This window comes from Sceloporus undulatus, chromosome 4 (assembly GCF_019175285.1).
Source record: "Sceloporus undulatus isolate JIND9_A2432 ecotype Alabama chromosome 4, SceUnd_v1.1, whole genome shotgun sequence".
NCBI classification, from domain to species: Eukaryota; Metazoa; Chordata; class Lepidosauria; order Squamata; family Phrynosomatidae; genus Sceloporus; species Sceloporus undulatus.
In genome coordinates, this window is record NC_056525.1 from 27,378,268 (window position 1) to 27,398,196 (window position 19,929).

Below are 19,929 nucleotides of genomic sequence, written 5' to 3' on the forward strand. Positions count from 1 at the left end.
ACACACACATCTTAAGAGACCAGAAGCTGCGCCAAAGCTACGCTCCAGTCCTTAGGATTGGAGCAAGGCTTTGGTGAGGCTTCCAGCCTTTTAGAACTCATGCATCATTTAAACAGCATATCTCCAAAGTGACTTGAAGCAGTTTTATTTTGGCCTATCTGTTCAAGCCCACTGCAACAAATAAAGAAGCTCATTTTCATTTAAAAATATCCAATAATAGTCTAATGAGGAATGAGTACATTTGCTATCTAAAGAATGCTAAGTGTCTACTAGGGGTTAAATGGAGTACTGTACCTTATAGGAGAGCACAGTTCATAATTGTAATGCTAAAGAAGGCATTTTACATTTCCACTTTTTGTTAAAAGATCCCAACTTATTCACTCCCTCATGCCTAGATTTAAGTTTTCTAGTGCTGCTCAGTAGTGAGTACACAAAAGATCATAAAAACCTAAGAAGAACCAGGCAAACTCACATCAAAGCCAGTATTTTTTTTCAGTGGCCAACTAGGTGGCCTTTGAGAAGTCTAGGTATAAGGCATATAAGCAGCATACTCTGCTTCACAATTCTTGGCCCACAACAAGTTATATTTAGTGGCATATTCTCTCACACATGTTCCATTTAGATATTATAACTAACTTGGGGATGTCTCCTCCATGAATTTGCCTAATCCCTCTTTAAAGCCATCTAAACTAGCAACTATCACCCCAAATCCATCAAGCAATGATGCACCCTGTTTTCAGTCGCTCCTCAGCATCTCTAGTTTAAGAAGTTCTTGGAAAGCAGATTTCAATTTATCTAAGAAACTGGACAGCTACCACTGAAGTCACAGAATACAATACTAGACAGCACAGCCGGCTGCTAGAAGCAAAAAACCAACTAATGCTCTGCCTGCCTTCCATATGCAAAAAGTGGCTGCAATGGGATAGAGTTCTCTACCGTATCTGAGGCAGTACCTATGGGCTCAGGTAGGCCCAAGCAAAAAAACCCAGCTGTATGGCACATACTGATTTGTCCTTTTTACCTCTTATACAGGGGGGCAATCATCACTCTCACCACGGTCCTGCCCCTCAATCCACTGTCTGCAACAATCACATCACTCTGCCTAATGGTCAGGCCTCCCCTGATGTACTAGCACTGATATATTCACATTGTACTCCTCCTTCTCAGTCTATGGGAGGGCAGTTGCTGACACTAAACAAGACATCATGGGGGATAAGTCCTCCGACTGGTGAGTCCTCCAATGGGGAAAGTAAAGCCTAACAGGTTCTTCTTAAATCGGGAGTAATAAAGGAAAAAAAATAACCAAGGAACTAGCTTGGAGAGGCCAACTCTAAGTAAAATCCTATGTTCAACCATCTTTATCATTTGCTATTTACTGGGCTTGCTTTATAGCTAAATTACCATGTTGGTGTGCATGAAAAGTGCCTCCAAACAAGCTATGTTGCAGGTGTATACTGTGCTGCCTGCCTTTTACCATCTCTGGCCTCCTGCATTGTCCAAGAATGGGGAGGAGGGAAGCTGACTGTTTTCCAGGTTGTAGCCCCTTCTCCCTGCTGCAAATAAAAGGTGCTCATGCTAGAATATTGTGGATAGTGGGACACACTTCCATGGCAGTACTAAGAATCTGCAGTAGAGATGGTGATCCAGTTGAATTGTGTTTCCCTTTTGTGGTTTTCCAGCCTAGTTTAACTCCTCTTGACTTCTAGTGCTGCAGGCAGCTGACAATACTGCTTCATGACTTTACTGAAAGATTAAATACTTTAATTAAAATATTTTAATATCCAATCCCATATCCCATCCTATATCCAAGGATCTCTGCTTGAAAGTCTTATCTCTTTAATCAGGATTCCTTGCTTCATTAAGATGTGTAATGATGGGGAATCTTTTTCAATTTAGAACCCAAATTCCAATCTGGGAAGGATATCAGGATCTTTAAGTCTATAATATGGGCATGAAGAATACAGGTCAGGATTAAATCAAACTGGTTAAATGTGCAAATTTTAATATCAGTTCATACATTTCTACATCAAGCATATAACCACACCTTAATTCTATCCATACCCACTCAGAAGTAGCCTGGAAAGAAGAGCACAAGATATTTCTTGCTTTGAGGGTCTGAGAAAAGACGTTTCAAGCAAATTTGCATTCTGGAACTTATTTTGCTTGTTCAGATTGAGAGCATAAAGGAGAAGGTGAAAAAGTAAGTTTATAATATTGCAGGGTATACCTTCCAGTTGGCTAGCTTTTGAGCTTCTATGATTTTTATAACTGCTCCCATGAGGATACCTAAAAAGAGAAGAAAGAATCATGAAGTGTTCCTACCCTTAGTTTGCTTATACTGAATAATACTAAGACATTTATTTGCTTGTATGGCTTCAATTAATAAGCTATTCAGTTTCATCTCACCCCAAAACACTTTCCTCATATATCACAACAGTTCCTCAGCTTGCCACAACGCAAGTTAACCAACATAATCCAAAACATTACACTGCATATTATTACATACATGATGTAAATAATAGCACTTTGACACAATAAGTTCTATATGTCATCCTCTAAAGTGGCTTTGGACTCTCCTTCCTTGTTTCTCTGAGCAGTCCCACAACCTAATGCAAAAAATTACATCACACAACATTTTAAAACATAATTAAAGTATCAATAAAATTAAAAAGAGAGCCAACATGGATATCAGAGTTTGATTCCCCTACTCATCTACGGAAACCCACTGCGTAACTGAGCAAGTTACACACTCTCAGACCCAGAAAACTCTGTAATAGATTCACCCTAGGGTCATCATAAGTTGGAAATGATTTGAAGGCACACAACAACAATAACAAAATTAAAAGCTGTTTAAAGGATAACCATTAAAAACACCAACAGCAAATATAAACACTATTGCATGTGAAATCTCCGTTCTTCCTGAGTAGTCAAGCTACAAACGCCTGTCAAAACAAAAGATGTTCACTTGCCTATGAAAGGATAGCAAAGAGGGGCAGTAGTCTAACCTCTCTAGGAAAACATTCCAGGGTCTTAGAGCTGTCACTGAAAAGGCCTTCTCCTGCTTCCCCACCTGAACCACCTAGAATAGAAAGAAGGGCCTTCCCAGATCTCAAAGCACATACAGGCTCAGGGAGATATGATGGGCCTGACTTGCCTCTCTTGGTGCCATTACCTGCTGATAGATTACTTCAGGAGGCAGCAAGTAGAGATTCAAGCCCATACATTTACTATTACTATTAACTTAGCTGGTTTGTTGCTAGAGGATGTAATCAGGCAAGAATTAAGGCAGATGACTACTAAAGGATGTTCGAAGGACCCTGAAGTTTAAATCCCAAGACCTGTTCCATTGAATATAAAGCTAGCCGAGGCAACCAGGCTAATAATACACACTCTTTCTAGCCTGAGGGGAAAATACTGCTGATGACAGCAATAGCAAATACATTTCTATATCACTAACCAATGTACTAGGCACTTTACAAAGTGTAAGCTTATTGCTCTAACAAGCTGGGTACTCGTTTTAGCAACCTACAGAAGGATGCCAGGCTGAGTCAATCTAGAGCCCCTGTCTAGTACTGAACTCACAACCTTGTATAGAATCATAGAGTTGGAAGAGACCGCACGGGCCATCCAGTCCAACCCCCTGCCATGCAGGAAATCCAAATCAAAGCATCCCCAACAGATGGCCATCTAGCCTCTGCTTAAAGACCTCCAAGGAAGGAGACTCCACTATACTCTGAGGGAATTTGTTCCACTGTCGAACAGCCCTTACTGTCAGGAGGTTCCTCCTAATGTTGAGGTGGAATCTCTTTTCCTGTAGCTTGCATCCATTGTTCCGGGTCCTGTTCTCTGGAGCAGCAGAAAACAAGCTTGCTGCCTCCTCAATATGACATCCTTTCAAATATTTAAACAGGGCTATCATATCACCTCTTAACCTTCTCTTCTTCAGGCTAAACATCCCCAGCTCCCTGAGTCGTTCCTCATAGGGCAAGGTTTCCAGACCTTTCACCATTTTAGTCGCCCTCCTCTGGACACGTTCCAGTTTCTCTATGTCCTTTTTGAATTGTGGTGCCCAGAACTGGACACTATATTCCAGGTGGGGCCTGACCAGAGCAGAATACAGTGGCACTATTACTTCTCTTGATCTAGACACTATATTTTTATTGATGCAACCTAAAATTGCATTGGCCTTTTTAGCTGCCGCATCGCACTGTTGTAGTTTATGAGTGAGTGGCTGCAGTACAGGCATTTAACCACTGCTCCACCAGGGCTTCCCTATGATATCACTAATATTTCCCTAGTCATCTTCTTAGAATTATAAAATAATAAAGTGGGAAGGGACCTTATAGGCAATCATGTCCAACCCCCTGCTAAATGCAGAATTTCCAAGTAAAGCACCCTCAAGGCCCACCTTCTTTTCAAAGACATCCAGAGCAGATGCCACCACATCTCTAGTTCTTTTGACTCCTCTTCACAAACAGCAAACTTCCAAGAATAAAAGAAACTAGTAGTCAATTGGCACAAATATGGTATTGGTCCCTGGCACGTGGGGGGAGGACTCTGCCAGTCCCTCATATAAGAAAACTTAAGAAGTGCTATCCTACAAGGTTACATTTTGACTGCTACCTCCTCAAAAGAGAGACCTGCCTGCTTTTTCATTACCTGTAAAGAAGAGGTAGGGAAATCTATGGTCCTCCAGATGTTATTAAACTACACAGTTGCCCCTCCTTTTTAGCAAGGGATCCATTTCCCCCCCCCCTGCGAAAATGAAATAATATGCATATTCAAGCGCCATTGGACTGAATGGAGGCGCGCTTCTGCGGGGCATGTAGGCACGAGCCAAGGGCACGTGCCCTATTTTAACTCCCTCCGTTTGCCCCCCGCAGATAATCAAGGGGCGCTGATCCCAAGTCCGCGAGAACGGAGGGAGGACTGTACTTCCTACCATTCTTCATTACTGGTTACATTAGCTTGAGTTTAGGAGAACTGCTGTTCAACTACACCTGCAGAGTCACCTATTTCTACTTTCCCCTGCCTCGCCGTGTTGTCTACACAGATGTCACAAGAATAATTCTCACAACACAAATTACTACTATTAAAATAGCAAGAAGCATGGGAGAAGCAGCAGGCACAAGATATGGTGATTTCTGTTGTCAGGAGAAAACTGCCTCTAGCATGGGTTCAGCAGCTTTGCTTAATTGTAGAGGTGTTCCGCACAAAAGATTCTGGACCCAGAGTAGCACTATAGTGCATTGCAAAAGCGTGTATTGCGCAAATGAGGAGGTTGTTTGTGTAATACCTCATTCTGAAGCCAGTACAAAGTTGCAACATACCAAAAGGATAGAATATTCTTTGCATGTATAGGATTTACAGGTAAAGGAGGAGACGCTTCAAATTATTTTCATAGTCTAAGGTTGCCTAGTCTTTAACAAATTACTAACCCTCTTTTCCAAATCATGGTATATCTCAAAAGAGTTACTGGAAAGATTAAACCCCTCTACCAAGGAAAAGTATAAGGGCTTTGCAAATTAAAAATCATACACAGTCATAAACCAGCCTATGTTTATTTCAATTTAAGACATGCTAATTAAGATTCAGACGCTATTTTTTAAATCTGCCTAGGAAGATGTGGTTTGAAGACTGCAAGTGAGACTTCTGAAGGGTATTTTAAAAGACAGATGCTGCTCTGATGTACTAATGCGATCAAAAGGCCATCATATGAACAGATGCTCTCCCTGAATGTCCATATAAAGTCTGACAGTTTGAAATGCTGAAGCTTGTTTTCTTTCATATACAAATGTCAAGGTGTCAATACAGAATGACCTTGGGAAAAAATGTCACAAAGCAAAGGAAGGAACTGTGTAAAAACAGGAACAGAAGTTCAGTAGCAAAACATGGAAAACCTCTGCTGTCAAAAGAAATCCTAAGAAAGAAATACGAGTTAAGTGTTTTTTTCAACTAGTCTTGTTTCTTAGAAATAAGAAGCAATCCAAACTGAACTACTTATATTTTCAGATAAAGCTACAGCCAATATATAAATCTGACTCATATGTGAATTGCTTTTTACAACTAAAGTAATGGCAGATACTGTATGTAGACTGACTCTTAATTCAAGCAAAGTACCCTCTTTCCAAAGACCTTAAAATCAATGTAAGACATATACCACTGTCAAGGGAATGGTAGTCAAGTTGTCAATTGACTAATAAAACAGACTTTTCAAGAGACATTGGCCCAGGACAGCTATCACACTGATGACAGGGTTGCATCTACTTTTGGTTCAACTAGACCAGCAAACTTCAGTGGCCAAGTATGGTACATGTTCCTACCTACAAAGTATATAACCTCATATATTCCTAACTATAAAAAATGGGAACTTCTGCTTGTGGGCTGAACTGGCTCACAGGAGCTGCCCATCCAGTATATAGAGTCCCCATAGAGGCCCACTCTGCCTCCTTCAAGAAGAGAGAGGGAACGGATAGGCAGTGATTGGAACTACTGACACAAAACATCTACAGTGCCTTGAGGCAAATGTTAACAAGCCTCAGTTGAGCCACTGTTTCATCCCCTGCATTTTCCAGCAAAGCACAACTGAAGAAACGGCTATTTGGCAAGTTCTTCCTGCTTTCTAACTATCACAACTAACAAGGACTACATCCCTTCCCATTTGGATCATGGACCTAAACAGATAACACTTATTTCTAAACAGTCTTTTTATCTGCTCCACAATTTACTTATACCTGAAATTTGGACGTGACTATCTTCTCTTCAGTTCAGAGAATTAGGCATGTTTTCAAGTTACTGTACTCTAAAACCTTGCAACAGGCTATTATCACTTACGAACAAGTCTTTGGCAACATCTGACATTCTCAAGCTGCAGGAGGAAGAAGTCCAACCCTGAGGTTACTACTGGGCTCTAGAGTACCTTCTCCTCAGCCAACAACGCTGAGAAGTATTTGCTCATTTTGTACTTAAGAACCTTATGAAAACAAAGGTCGTCAACTACAAAAAGGGGGTGGGGAGAATTGTTTCCCAAGGGTTTAATATCTATATATGCTGCACCATGAAAAATCTTTCTGGGAGGCTGCTAAGGCATGGGCCTAAGGAACAGTAATTTTGCTTCAGACACAGGCTTTCCTAGTCAGTAGCAGATGGTAGAAATAACTTCTACAGTACATGGTTTCCTCAAAATTGTGCTCTCCAGATGGTTTGGAGAGTACCACTCCCATCATCACCAGCCAACATAATCATGCTGGTAGAGGTTACACTCCAACATATCTGAAGGGTACTATACTGGGGAAAGGCTTCCGTAGACAGACCTAGTCATATTGCTTCAATGATTACAAGATTAAGAGTAAACAACAAAAAACCAATCCAGCCATATACAGTTGGCCCTCTTTATACACAGATTTTTTTATACACGGATTCAAGCATCCACGGCTGGAAAATATTTTTTTAAAGTATAAATTTCAAATATCAAGCCTTGATTTTTCCATTTTATATAAGGGACACCATTTTGCTATGCCATTGTATTTAATGGGACTTGAGCATACACGGATTTTGTTATTCACAGAGGATCTTGGAATCAAACCCCAGCAGAGAACAAGGGTGCACTGTAATCTACTTCTCATTAATTGACTGGCAAGCCCTGATTCATCTGGGAAATTGAAATTTATTCATTCCAAAGTATGCCCAAGGAATAATTACTGCAAAGGATGGACTATGGAAAGCATCATAACAAGGTTGAGTGCTTGAAGTCAACATAGCAATATATTTTCTGTTATGTTGTTGTGTACCTTCAAGTTATTTACAATTTATGGCAACCTTAAGGTGACCCTATCACAGGGCTTTCCTGGCAAGATCTGTTCAGAAGGGGCTTGCCTTTGCCTTCCTCTGAGACTGTAAGCACTCATAAAGTTTTCATTCCCTAAACACACTGTATTTAATCTCTTAAATACAGAAAAAGAGAAAGGAACTGACCCCTCCCCACAAGGCATCTGTCTCCATCCTTGCCTCTGAGAGGGAGAGAAAGGTAGGCCTTCCCAACCGGCCTCACTAAAGGAACTGAACCCTCCCCACAAGGCATCTGACTCCATCTTGGCCTCCGAGGGGGAGAGAGGGTGGGTCAATGCCATCAGGCCTATCCTTAAGATACAGAGCCCTCCATCTGTCCATCTGCCTTGGTCCAGGCCTCAGAGGGAGAGAAGAATGCTGGAACTGATCCTCTTCCCCCCCACCATTCCCTTCTCCTTTTGTGTCGTGTCTTCTTAGATTGTAAGCATGAAGGCAGGGAACCGTCTAATTAAATGATTTTATGTACAGTGCTGTGTAAATTTATAGTGCTATATAAATAAAGTTTAATAATAATAATAAATAATCTTACATATTAGGTATTGATATATCAGAAAAGATAACCTGGAACACTATGGATATTTAAACTATTTTAAAAACTGCAGCCACTGCTTTTTGAGACTTTCTTTTGTAGGCTATCCAAAGCATTCAGGTCTAAGATAAGACTGAATATAGATGGAAAACAAATTGAGATTCCTACATAGTCACCTCAAATTCCACTGAGAAAAGGTGACATAAGCATAAGAATCAGTAAAAAAAATTAAATATTAAAATGAATAAAACTGCTGTGATTTCTGTTTTGTGTTTTAATGCTGGGAAAAAAGATGCTATTGGAATCTGTAAGACATGAGCCTGAAACAAGCTTTCAGGACTCAGTAATGCTCACTTCAAAAGAAGGGGTAAGTATTAGAAGCCCTTGAATTCTTTAATTGCCATCTGATATAATCTCCACTCAGCTCAAAGGGTTTGGAGGATATGAGGACATAAACAGGAATTATGGCTGACAAAGCCACAAAAAACATAAGCATGTTGGAAGTTGCCTGATCTCAGGGTTCCGTGGATTTTTCATTATCCCTGTGGAATCGCTTTTTTGGGGCATTATTGTCATCTCCACTAGTTTGCACCACTTCAAAATGCATGTCAATCATCTGTGCATCATCAGTGACATGAATGGGTCCCATCCAGACCTCTGCTAACCTTGGATCGCCTGATTCAAACATGGCAGAGGCAAGGGAGATCCCCACAGGTCCCATCCAGAACCCTGCCACCCTTGAATCGCCCGATCCAAGCATGCCAGGGGTAGACCCCCACAGATCCCATCCAGACCCTTGCCATCCCTAGATCACCCGATCCAAGCATGGCAGGGGTCTTTTAAAAAAAACAAATTCATGGAAAATTCGATTTATTGGTTTTGCAACTATTTGCCTTTGCAAGCCCCAGTGACCCAGGCTCCGACTGAAGTCCCCAGCACCAGGGGGAAGATGCCGGTAAGGGAGGTGGGAGGGAGGGAGCTGTGGCCTTGGCCTCACAAATGACCAAAACTGTGAGTGCCAAGGATGCTGGGATATGTTATGGTAGTGGTACCAGGTAGAAAGAAATTGTTATCTATCTTGGGGGTGGCTATCAAGCAGATGCAATGGAGAGGTAATAGGCACTGGGAATGTCCAAAGTCAGTTCTGTGGAAATATATGATACCAGAGAAAAGAACTGGGCAGTCTGGGAAAAGAAATGTTTTACTTTTATGACACGTGGGGTTCAAGTATGCAGAAAGGTTTCAGTTGTTTTGTGCTTTTATTATGCCACAGTCCCAACAACATCACCATAGTGTGAACTGCTTTGGCTTCTGAAAAATGTTTGCTGTTTTACACTGAAGTTTGGGTTTCTGAGCTAAAGTCTGCCAGTACATGACAGCCTGATTGTTAAGCAAAGTGAGGTAGCAGCCAATTTTAGTTGGACGGAAAATCAGTATCTACTTTTAATTTATTATATTTTAGTGCTGGGGAGTGATGCTCACCATGGCATCAGAGATGCCCCCATATTAAAATAAACTGGCCAGTTTTAAGTACTATGCATCTCAAACTGGATGGGAGTTAAATGTCATTTGCTACTCTGCCACTGTCAACAAAATTTCTTGGGCAAGGACCAGGTACTTGGAGGAATATTACCTTTGTTATTAGAAGCTGGGGAGTACCTTGCCAGCCTATGTACTATATAAGCTATATAAGAAATTTATTTTGTGAGCCACCTTGGGTCCCTCTTTGGGAGAAAGAGAGCATAGAAGATAAGTGAAACAAACAAACAAACAAACAAACTGATATATACTCATCATGGAGTCCTGGTGGTACAGTGGTTAAATGTAGGTACTGCAGACACAAGATTGTGAATTAGATTCCAGGGGCTCCAAGGTTTACTCAGCTTTCCATCCTTTCATAGGTTGGTAAAATGAGTACCCAGCATGTTGAGGACAATTGCCTTACAGATTGTAAATGGCTTAGAGAGTGCTGAGTTCATTGATAAACTGTATAGAATTTTTCTTCTGCTGGTGTCTCTTGGTTAATCTCATTTTTGCCCTCTAGACTATTTCCAGAGATTATAATATCTGAAAGTCGGTAATCTGCATAAACTCTCTCCTTTCTTTCAGAACTTCATCACTGAGAATGTCTCAACATTTCCCACAACTCAAGTTGGTTGTTATTTTTTACACAGAATATTTCACATCAGGTTTGTGTTCTTTACCTTTGTTGCACTCTCTCAAAAAGTCATCAGTTTTGTAATACTTTCATTGTAGTCACTTGCTGCAAACAGTTTAGAATTACTGTTGTCATTGTTTGGTACTTTACATAATGAAAGTTACAATACACATTCAGTGACAATTAAAGTACATTAATTTGGCAATAATTAATAACCCTAAAAAACTAACATTAACACCCTCCCTATTATGAATGCTGGCAATTGGTCTCTGTTGGCTATACTATACAACTGTTAAATTCATGGCTAGATTAAGATCCAATAATGAAAACTACAGCCTCAAAACTACCAAATTTCCCCAGAACTACCAAAATTCCCCCAAACCATCTTGGTTAACTCAACCAACTCTCTATTCAGGTGAAAATGTAAAGTTTTTTATTTTCATTTCTTTTTGTTTTCTTTTCATTTCATTTTATAGTTTTGAAAAAATACCTTCATGCATTTTACTATGAAAAAACAGGGTTCTTATGGCAAAGCATCATGACAGTAAATAAAATTTATTATGACATCATTTCTATAAAAAGAAAATTTTTCATGAACAAGCTTTGGGTTTAAATACTTCTCCATTCTTTTTCTCTCTTTTTTTGCTCCATTCTTTCCTAACCCTGGTTTACTGCCCTAGAGGGTTTAATGGAAGGCAACATCGGTGACTCTGTCGAAACCTTGGTGACCACCTGGGATAAATATCTTTCCAAGGCTATCGACACAATTGCTCCCAAGCGTCCTTTCCAGCGCGCTCTGAATCGAAATCCTTGGTACACTGAAGATCTTAGAAGGATGAAGCAGGCTGGACAACGACTAGAGCGCCGCTGGCGGAAGACTCGACGTTTATCTGACAAGACACGTCATAGGACTTTTCTTAAAGCCTATTGAGTGGCAATAACTGCAGCAAAGAAGTCCTTCTACTCTGCATCTATTGCATCTGCAAAGTCCCGTCCAGCATAGCTATTCAAGGTGGTTAAGACGTTGACTCAAACTCCTTCCACCTTGAATCCTCTTTTTCAATCTACGAGAGCCTGCTGTGACGCCTTTAATGACCACTTTGCAGATAAAATCTCTCAGATAAGGGCCAACTTAGACGCCAGCATTAGTACAGAGTCAACGAGAGAGGCGTCTAGTGACTCCGTTAATGAGGTTATCTTGGATCAATTTCAGTCTATGAGTACTGATGACATAGACAAGCTGCTTGGTAAGGTAGAAAAGACCACCTGCCCTCTCGATCCCTGTCCATTGTGGCTGGCCATCCAGGGAGGTGAGGCAACTTTGAAGTAACTACAATCCATAATCAATGCCTCCCTCAGGGAAGGTTGTTTGCCATCGAGTTTGAAATTAGCAGTGGTGAAACCCATTCTAAAGAAACCTTCCCTTGATCCCCTGGACAAAAACAATTACCGGCCAGTATCTCTTCTTCCCTTTTCGGGTAAGGTGATCGAGAGGGCGGTTGCAAACCAGCTCCAAGCAGTCTTGGATGACACAGATTATCTCGATCCATTTCAAACTGGCTTCAGGTTGGGATACGGAGTGGAGACTGTTCTGGTCGTCTTGGTCGATGATCTCCGTTTGTGCATTGACAGGGGAAGTGTGGCCCTGTTGGTGCTCTTGGACATCTCAGCAGCCTTCGATACCATAGACCATGGTATCCTTCTGGAACGCCTGAGAGAGTTGGGAATCGCTGGCTTTGCTTTGCAGTGGCTACGTTCCTACCTCTCGGGCAGATTCCAGATGGTGATGCTAGGGGACAGCTGATCCTCTATGAGAGAGCTGACATCTGGTGTCCTTCAGGACGCCATTCTGTCCCCCATGCTGTTTAACATTTACATGAAGCAGCTGGGTAAGATCATCCGGAGACATGGGGCGGGGTGTTATCAGTATGCTGATGACACCCAAATTTATTTCTCTATGTCCCGGACTGTTTCAGTGACCAAGGAGGGCATCTCCCCGCGAATGACTGCCTGAAGTCGGTAATGGATTAGATGAGGGAGAACAGACTTAAGCTGAATCCAAATAAAACGGAGGAACTCGTGATAGGTAACCCCAATCTGGGTATGGAGATAGGTTCGCCAATTCTAAATGGGGTCACACTTCCCCTGAAAGACTGCGTCTGCAGCTTGAGGGTGCTCCTGGATTTGTTGCTTCAACTGTCTTCTCAGATCGATGCGACAGCCAAGAGTGCCTGTTACCAGCTTTGGCTGATATGCCAGTTGCGCCCCTACCTGGAGCAGCGGGACCTAGAAACGGTCGTACATGCTCTAGTAACCTCTCATCTTGACTTCTGCAATGCGCTCTACATGGGGCAACCATTGTGCCACGTCCGGAAGCTCCAATTGATACAAAACATGGCAGCCAGACTGGTCGCCGGAAAATCCAAGTTCGACCATATTACACCTATTTTAAAATCACTACATTGGCTGCCTATTAGCTTCCGGGCACAGTACAAGGTGTTGGTTATCACCTATAAAGCCCTACATGGCCTGGGTCCAGTCTACTTGAAGGAACGCCTCCTCCCATACAATCCTTCCCGTACACTCCAATCCTCCGGGAAAAACCTTTTACGATCTAGAAAAACCAGACTGGCAGTAACCTCCCGGAGGTCCTTCTCTGCCACCGCTCCAAAAACCTGGAATGACCTGCCGGAAGAGATTCACTAATTATCCTCACTCGAGGCTTTTAAAAAGGCGACAAAAACTTTGCTCTTCCGGCAAGCCTTCCCTGATTGATAATGTCCAGAACCATTTGAATCCCCCTCCTTTTATTATTTTCCTTTTATTATTTTTCTTATTTGTGGTTTGTTTTTTTGTTTTGTTTTGTTTTTAATTTTTGATGTATTGTTATGTGCTTTTTAACCATGTTTTACTATTTAATTTTATAGTTGGGAGGGAGGGTTGGGCCTTGTGGGGCTTGTTGTTTTTATTATTATGTACTGTATGAACTTTGTTGTTACCCACCTCGATCCTCAAAGCGGAAGAGGCAGGATATAAATAAATATTATTATTATTATTATTATTATTATTATTATTATTATTATTATTATTATTTACTATCATGCTCAAATTTAAGAAAAATGTGATTAGTTTAGGGAAACAAACCAAATGATGCTTTGATTCCCCCCCCCCAAAAAAAAACACACAGTAAACATTAACTGTATTCATTTTTGTTTGGGGTGTAACAATGAACAGTAGATACCAGAAAAAGATAAGGAAAACTTCTATGACCTCAGGAGAGTGAAGGAAGGAAGACTGCATAAGCCCAAGGCTCATTTATGTAGTCCTAAATCACAACTGCAGAATTACATCAGAACCAGATGTATTATTTAATTATTCCCAGTTTCTTTTCCTCCAAATGTGTCCCCTCTTGGTCTTCTATTATTACAGTTCATTTTATCACCACCTACTCTTTGTCAGGTTTTGGAGACTGCCAATCATATTTTTGAGACAGTTGAAGAATGTATTTTCCCTTTTATCATTCAGACATCTTTCAGGACTTATTTTTTACAAAAAACATAACCTCGATGCAGCTGCCTGCTGAGAACTATGAAAGCTTGACAGCAATATGTCTCATCCTGAAAGAGAAAGAACCACTGGATATATATGTAGGCCAGCTGTTGCCACAGGATGCTATTAAATGGAAATGAAAGTGTTCTTCAAGAATAAGAGGATATGGGGGGAGCTCATACCATGGATTCTTAACTTTACCATGCCATGTCATGTTTATAAGCACAATCTGGCTTCCTGTATATTCTATCTCCTCAGTGTAACTGTCTTAAACAATCTAATTTGTCTGAGATCTGAAGCTTTTTATTTAAATTACCTGTTGTCAGACTAGAACTTGCATATAACTTATAAAGTGGCACAATTTTCTGCACTAGCAATCACTTGTAGGAAAAGAACTGATCAAAGTTAAACACATAATACTGTGTCATGCCTGATACTGTATGTCTGGTTAAAACCTGATATTGCTAATCTACCTTACTATTTCTATCTTAAGGGCGGAAACCCATAAAGGTTTATTTCTATTTTATTTATTTCATTTTATTTTAAATGAAGCTATCTTAAATGTAACGGAAATGAATTATTTACATTTCTAGTTGGCAGATTTTTATCCCAAGCAATCTTTTTATGTGTATTATTTTATTTTTTGTTATATTTTATATTGATGCTGGTCTTTGACCATAATAAAGAATGTACACCACATAATGGCTAGGGATGAAAAGGGAAAATCCTCCCTGTAATGTTTGCAGCAACAGCCAGCATTATGTGGTTTGACTGTTGGAATAGGAGACTGTGGGCCATGGGTTTGAATCCCTGCATCCCCACCATGGAAACCTACTGGGTGCTCTTTGGCAAGTCTCAGTCTCAGAGGAAGACAAAAGCAAACCCTCTCTGAACATATTCTGCCAAGACAACCCCATGATAGGATCAGGAATGACTTGATAGCACACAACAACAAAGTAAGATGGTGTTTAGCAACAGATCCATTCCTTGAATCAGGCCCTGAACCAAGCATACTATATACTCGACTATAAGACGACCTCATGTATAAGTCGAGGGCAGGTTTTGGGGCCAAAATTATGACTTTTGATATGACCCGTGTATAAGTCGAGGGTAAAACTTAGGGGCATGCAACAAAGGATGTAAAAAATGAAGGAAAGGAAAATGATGCCAAAGAATGCTGCTATTTTCCTATCCAAGCATTCAAAAAGACCAGAAGCAGCACCACAGTGGAGAGAATAGAGGAGGTTGGTGCTTCTTTTAGGTTCTTCCGGGATAGACTAAGATTTTACCTCTCCTCAGAGAGGGAGATGGATCCTATTCTTAGTTAAAGTACAGCACTTGCATTGACCCATGGATAAGTCAACCCAGTTTTTTGGGGTCAATTTTTTGACTCAAATTTCTAGACTTATACATGAGTATATACAGTAGGTAGTAGACTCCAAATTTCCTATTGTATGTGCAAAGGCTAGAACACTGATCTGTGGCCTTGGACAGGGAAGAAAATAGAGAACTAAACACAATACTCCCCATAAATCAAATTACTTCTCAAGCAGGAGGGGATCAAGGGAAATGACTCTGTTGGGGCAAATCCTTTCCCCTTACTTATCTAAAAACGGATCAGCACAGTAGGAAGTTTCTATGAAACCTTTCACAGTGCTAATTCTCTATCACCCAGGATGACATGGACCCATAAGGTCCTGCATCCTGAAGGGCTTTATTAAGAAGTCTCTCAAAGCACTGACCATGTTTCTTAAGCTTCCTGATGAGGAGAAATAGCATGGTGTTTTCCATTTTTGTCAGGCATGACCACCATATTTGTGTCCAACAACTACAACTGTTTCTTTCTTTTCTGAAAATCTGCCACAGACTGGCAGCCAATGGCTCAAAGATCGGCATAGGTCTGGGGACCACCAGTTTGTGTATCACTGCACTACAGAACCAGTTTGATGCAGCTGTGAGTATGTCACACTAAGAGCAGCAAGATGTTTAGCATAAGATGCTAACTAGGGGACCTTGCACAAATTATACCCACCTCTCCCTCAATCTAACCTATTTTACACGTTTATTATGAAGATAAATTTGTAAAATAGGTTAGATTGAGGGAGAGGTGGGTATAATTTGTGCAAGTGGAAAAAGAATCATGAAGATGGTCCTGAGATTCTTGATGAATAGCAAGTTATAAATTCAAACAAAGATAACTACATTTAAATAAATATTATTTATTACATAATATCACACATATGGGTGATATAAATTATTAATAAATTATATTAAATAGATATAAATTATTAGTAAACTAATGAAAACAAGTAAAAAAGAACAAAAATGGATTGGAACAAGTATTGGAAAGAACAATACCTGAACAATTAGAACATAAGAAAACAGGTTAAGTCTTATTTATCCAAAATGCTTGAGACCAGAAATGGTTTGGATTTCTGATTTTTTTCCTTTGGATTTTGTTATATCTACTGTATTTTCATATGATACATAATGGGTTATCTTGGAGATGAGACCAATGTCTAAAGAAAAAAATCATTTATGTTTCATATACACATACCTTGAAAGTAATTTTATACAATATTTTTAATAATTTTGTTCGTGAAACAAATTTTGCATACATTGAATCATCAGAAAACAAAGGTGTCACTATTTTAGCCACCTATGAAAAAAGTTTTGGTTTTTTGGAGTATTTTGGATTTCTTAATTCCAGATAAAGGAGACTTAACCTGTTCAATTATTTTTGCCACTATTAAAAGTACTCACCTAAAGAAACAACAGCAACACTCTCAGGCATGAAATGTAGTCTGTACCTTATCAATAAATGCACCAATATGATGCAGATAGCTAGAAAGAAAATACAACAACATTGGATTCAGGCTGAACAGCAGCAAATAACAGTCTCAAACAATGTTTTTAATTATTCTTTAATTTAAAATAAATATGAATACCAGTGAAGGTTAAATATACCAACAAACAAGACCAGCTAGCTACATTTTCTGGTTTTGGAAAAATTTCCTTCAGTTCTGGCCAACAGCGGTCAGAAGAAATATTAGGTTCCACAGAATTTTACAGGATATTCCATATAATCATCACAACTTTCTGATCCCTCCCCTTCCATCTGCTGAAGTGATCTCAGAAAGCAACGTCTAGAAACATTCCAAAATTGTATGCAAAGCGTTGCCAGAGACTTTAGCCAAAGAGCAATAGGAATCAGCACACAAACTTCCCGTGAATGAGTGGCGGTTTCTCGTTTGCCCTAGAATACAAGGCTGTTCCACAAACAGTAAATGGGTCACAAACTCTATGAAATTAATTTTACTTAGCTCTACCTTTTATTGATGCTTTCTTTTAAAACACTGATGCTACTACAATCTGTTGTGTTCTGCTTAATAAACCTGTCCTGTATATACTTACTCCATGCAACATTCTACACACTTAGCACTAACACTAAAAGCATGGCCTGGTAGCACATTTTTCTTGCATTTACTTTGATGAATTGAGAAGTAAATGAAAAATTTAGCCCAAGTTACATATGTTATGCACCACTGGTTTCAGTAGAAGAAAACTGTGCTTTACTCTTTCACTGACTGAATGAAACTTTACACTGAGGAAGGTGTAATGTGTGTTTTTTTAACTGGACTATATATCCTGTTAAATATTTACTCACAAACAAAATACAGTTGCTGTGCCTTCTCTGATTAAAATCAGGTGTACTAAGGTACATGGGCCCAACTCACTGATACAGAGAGAGAGAGAGAGAGAGAGAGAGAGAGAGAGAGAGAAGGTACTGAGGCTTTTGGCCAATTCAGTAACAAATTTTATAAATGCGTATAAGAAACAGGCAGGAAAATGTCTGAAGGCTGTCATGTTCGTAATGAAAGAAAAGTTAAGGATAGACATGACGATGTTTCCAGAATCTTTGCACAGTGATAGTCTTACAACCATTTGAAGCTTCAGGGATTGCAACACTAAACCGGGAGCATGAGAAATGCAATAATCAACAATGAAATTTTATCTCCTGAACCTTGAAATGCTTTGTTGCCAGTGACAAATGGCCAGGAAGAGTAAGGACCTACCTGCGTAGATATCCCACCATACCATCTCAACACAGAACAACACAACAACAACATACTGACAAAATGCAGACCTGGTTCTCTGGAATAAAGGTATCACTGTTTTATGCATTTTGGATTTATTGTACTTTGCTATATGACCAACACCACTACTCTTGAATATTTTTTATATTTCTGTTAACATTAATCTTTAATATATTTACCATATATCTTTAATATATTTATAATAAAAATTATTGAAGAATTATCAGCAGGTGAGCTACACTATGATGATGGAGGCTATCCAAATGGCACCTAGGACAGCCATCACAAAATCAGCATCAGAAGAAGAATCAGTGCCCCCTGCCCTATTAACCTGGAATTCATGTTGAAAACCTAAAGAACTCTTTCAGAGTAATCCTCACTTGGCAAACATACTTGTATTTTAATTATTACAAAGTTGGTATCAACCTTCCTCATGTATTCTTACACTGTTATTACCTTTCCTCACTCTGAATCAGTCTGAAATCACAGGTACATTTACATGGAAGTTATATCCCAACAACTTTCAGAGGAATTTAACTTTAAAAAAAAACATATTCAGAATTTCAGTGCTGACAGGTCTTCATTAGTTTTCGACATCTTTATTTGGGAAAGAAGATTAATACTTAACACACGGAGGCATTGGCTGAATTAAATAAATGTTTGCATAGCATTGCACAAACACAACACTAAATATTTTACTTCTCCCTGGCAGATACAAAGTCCTTTTCCTTCCTGATTCCGTTCCAGAATATTTCTTGACCAATAAAAAGCCAAGTGTTTTTTTGGCCAATTAGACCCTCAAAACATAAGTTCATTTACAAGTGATGTTAAGAGCAATTACTACAAGTCGTATTTTAATATAATTTAGCATTATTTGGAACTGGCACCCTGCAAAGCAGCCTAGCAATCAGTAGCTCTAACTTGTCATATCTCTAAGCAGGTTTCAAGTAAAACAGTCAAAAGGCCAGAACAGAAAAACAAGTTTCACAAGAATGTTTGCAGAAGATTTCAAACATTCCAGTAGAAAAGGGAGCAGGGAGCGTCTCAATGGCTAAATTTAGTGAAGTCAAATTAAGTATGCAAGTGTGCCAAAATGTGAACAGCTTGCATAAGGGAAGAAAGAAGGGGACTTTTCAGTCAAGTTGTATTATAGAATAAGTTACAGAAATTACCACAGAAGAAATAAATACATTCAACCTAGACAAGGAGGAAATCGAAATAGTTGAATAATTCCTTTACCTAGGATCAAACATTGATCAGAATGGAGACTGCAGACAAGAAATCAGAAGACTAGGAATGGGAAGGGCAGCTATGAAAGACCTAGATAAGATCCTAAAGAGTAAAGATATACAAATGAATAATAAAGTTAGAATCTCCAACCCTTTGTGTTCCCCCATCACCATGTATGGATGTGAAAGTTGGACATTCTGCCCATCCACACTACAGAAATAATCCAGTTCGACACCACTTTAACTGACATGTCTCAATGCTATGGGATTATGGGAACTGTAGTTTGTTGTGGCAACAGAGCTCTCTGACAGAGAAGGCTAAATGTCTCACAAAGCTATAATTCCCAGAATTCCATACCATTGAGCCATGGCAGTTAAAGTGGTGTTGAACTGGATTATTTCTGCAGTGTGGATGCACCCCGTGAAGAAAGCAGATAAGAAGAATAAGCAGATAATATGAGGTGCTGGGGATACATGGACAGCCAAAAAGACAAACAAATGGGTGCTTAAATAGATCAT

The 19,929-nt window shown here is 39.7% G+C and overlaps 1 protein-coding gene across 7 annotated transcripts in view; it reads right to left on the reverse strand.

Annotated features, from left to right (window-relative positions):
• Window positions 1-19,929, reverse strand: part of SLC9A8 (solute carrier family 9 member A8) — a 90,643-nt gene that overhangs the window by 54,327 nt on the left and 16,387 nt on the right. For 5 of the 7 annotated variants that reach the window (XM_042462050.1, XM_042462047.1, XM_042462049.1 and 2 more), the window contains 2 exons: window positions 16,848-16,928; window positions 2,228-2,286 (listed from right to left, as the gene is read on the reverse strand). In XM_042462050.1, coding sequence (XP_042317984.1) covers window positions 2,228-2,286; window positions 16,848-16,928 — 140 coding nt within the window. The remainder of the gene's footprint in view (window positions 1-2,227; window positions 2,287-16,847; window positions 16,929-19,929) is intronic. The other 2 variants (XM_042462048.1, XM_042462051.1) reach the window with 1 other exon arrangement.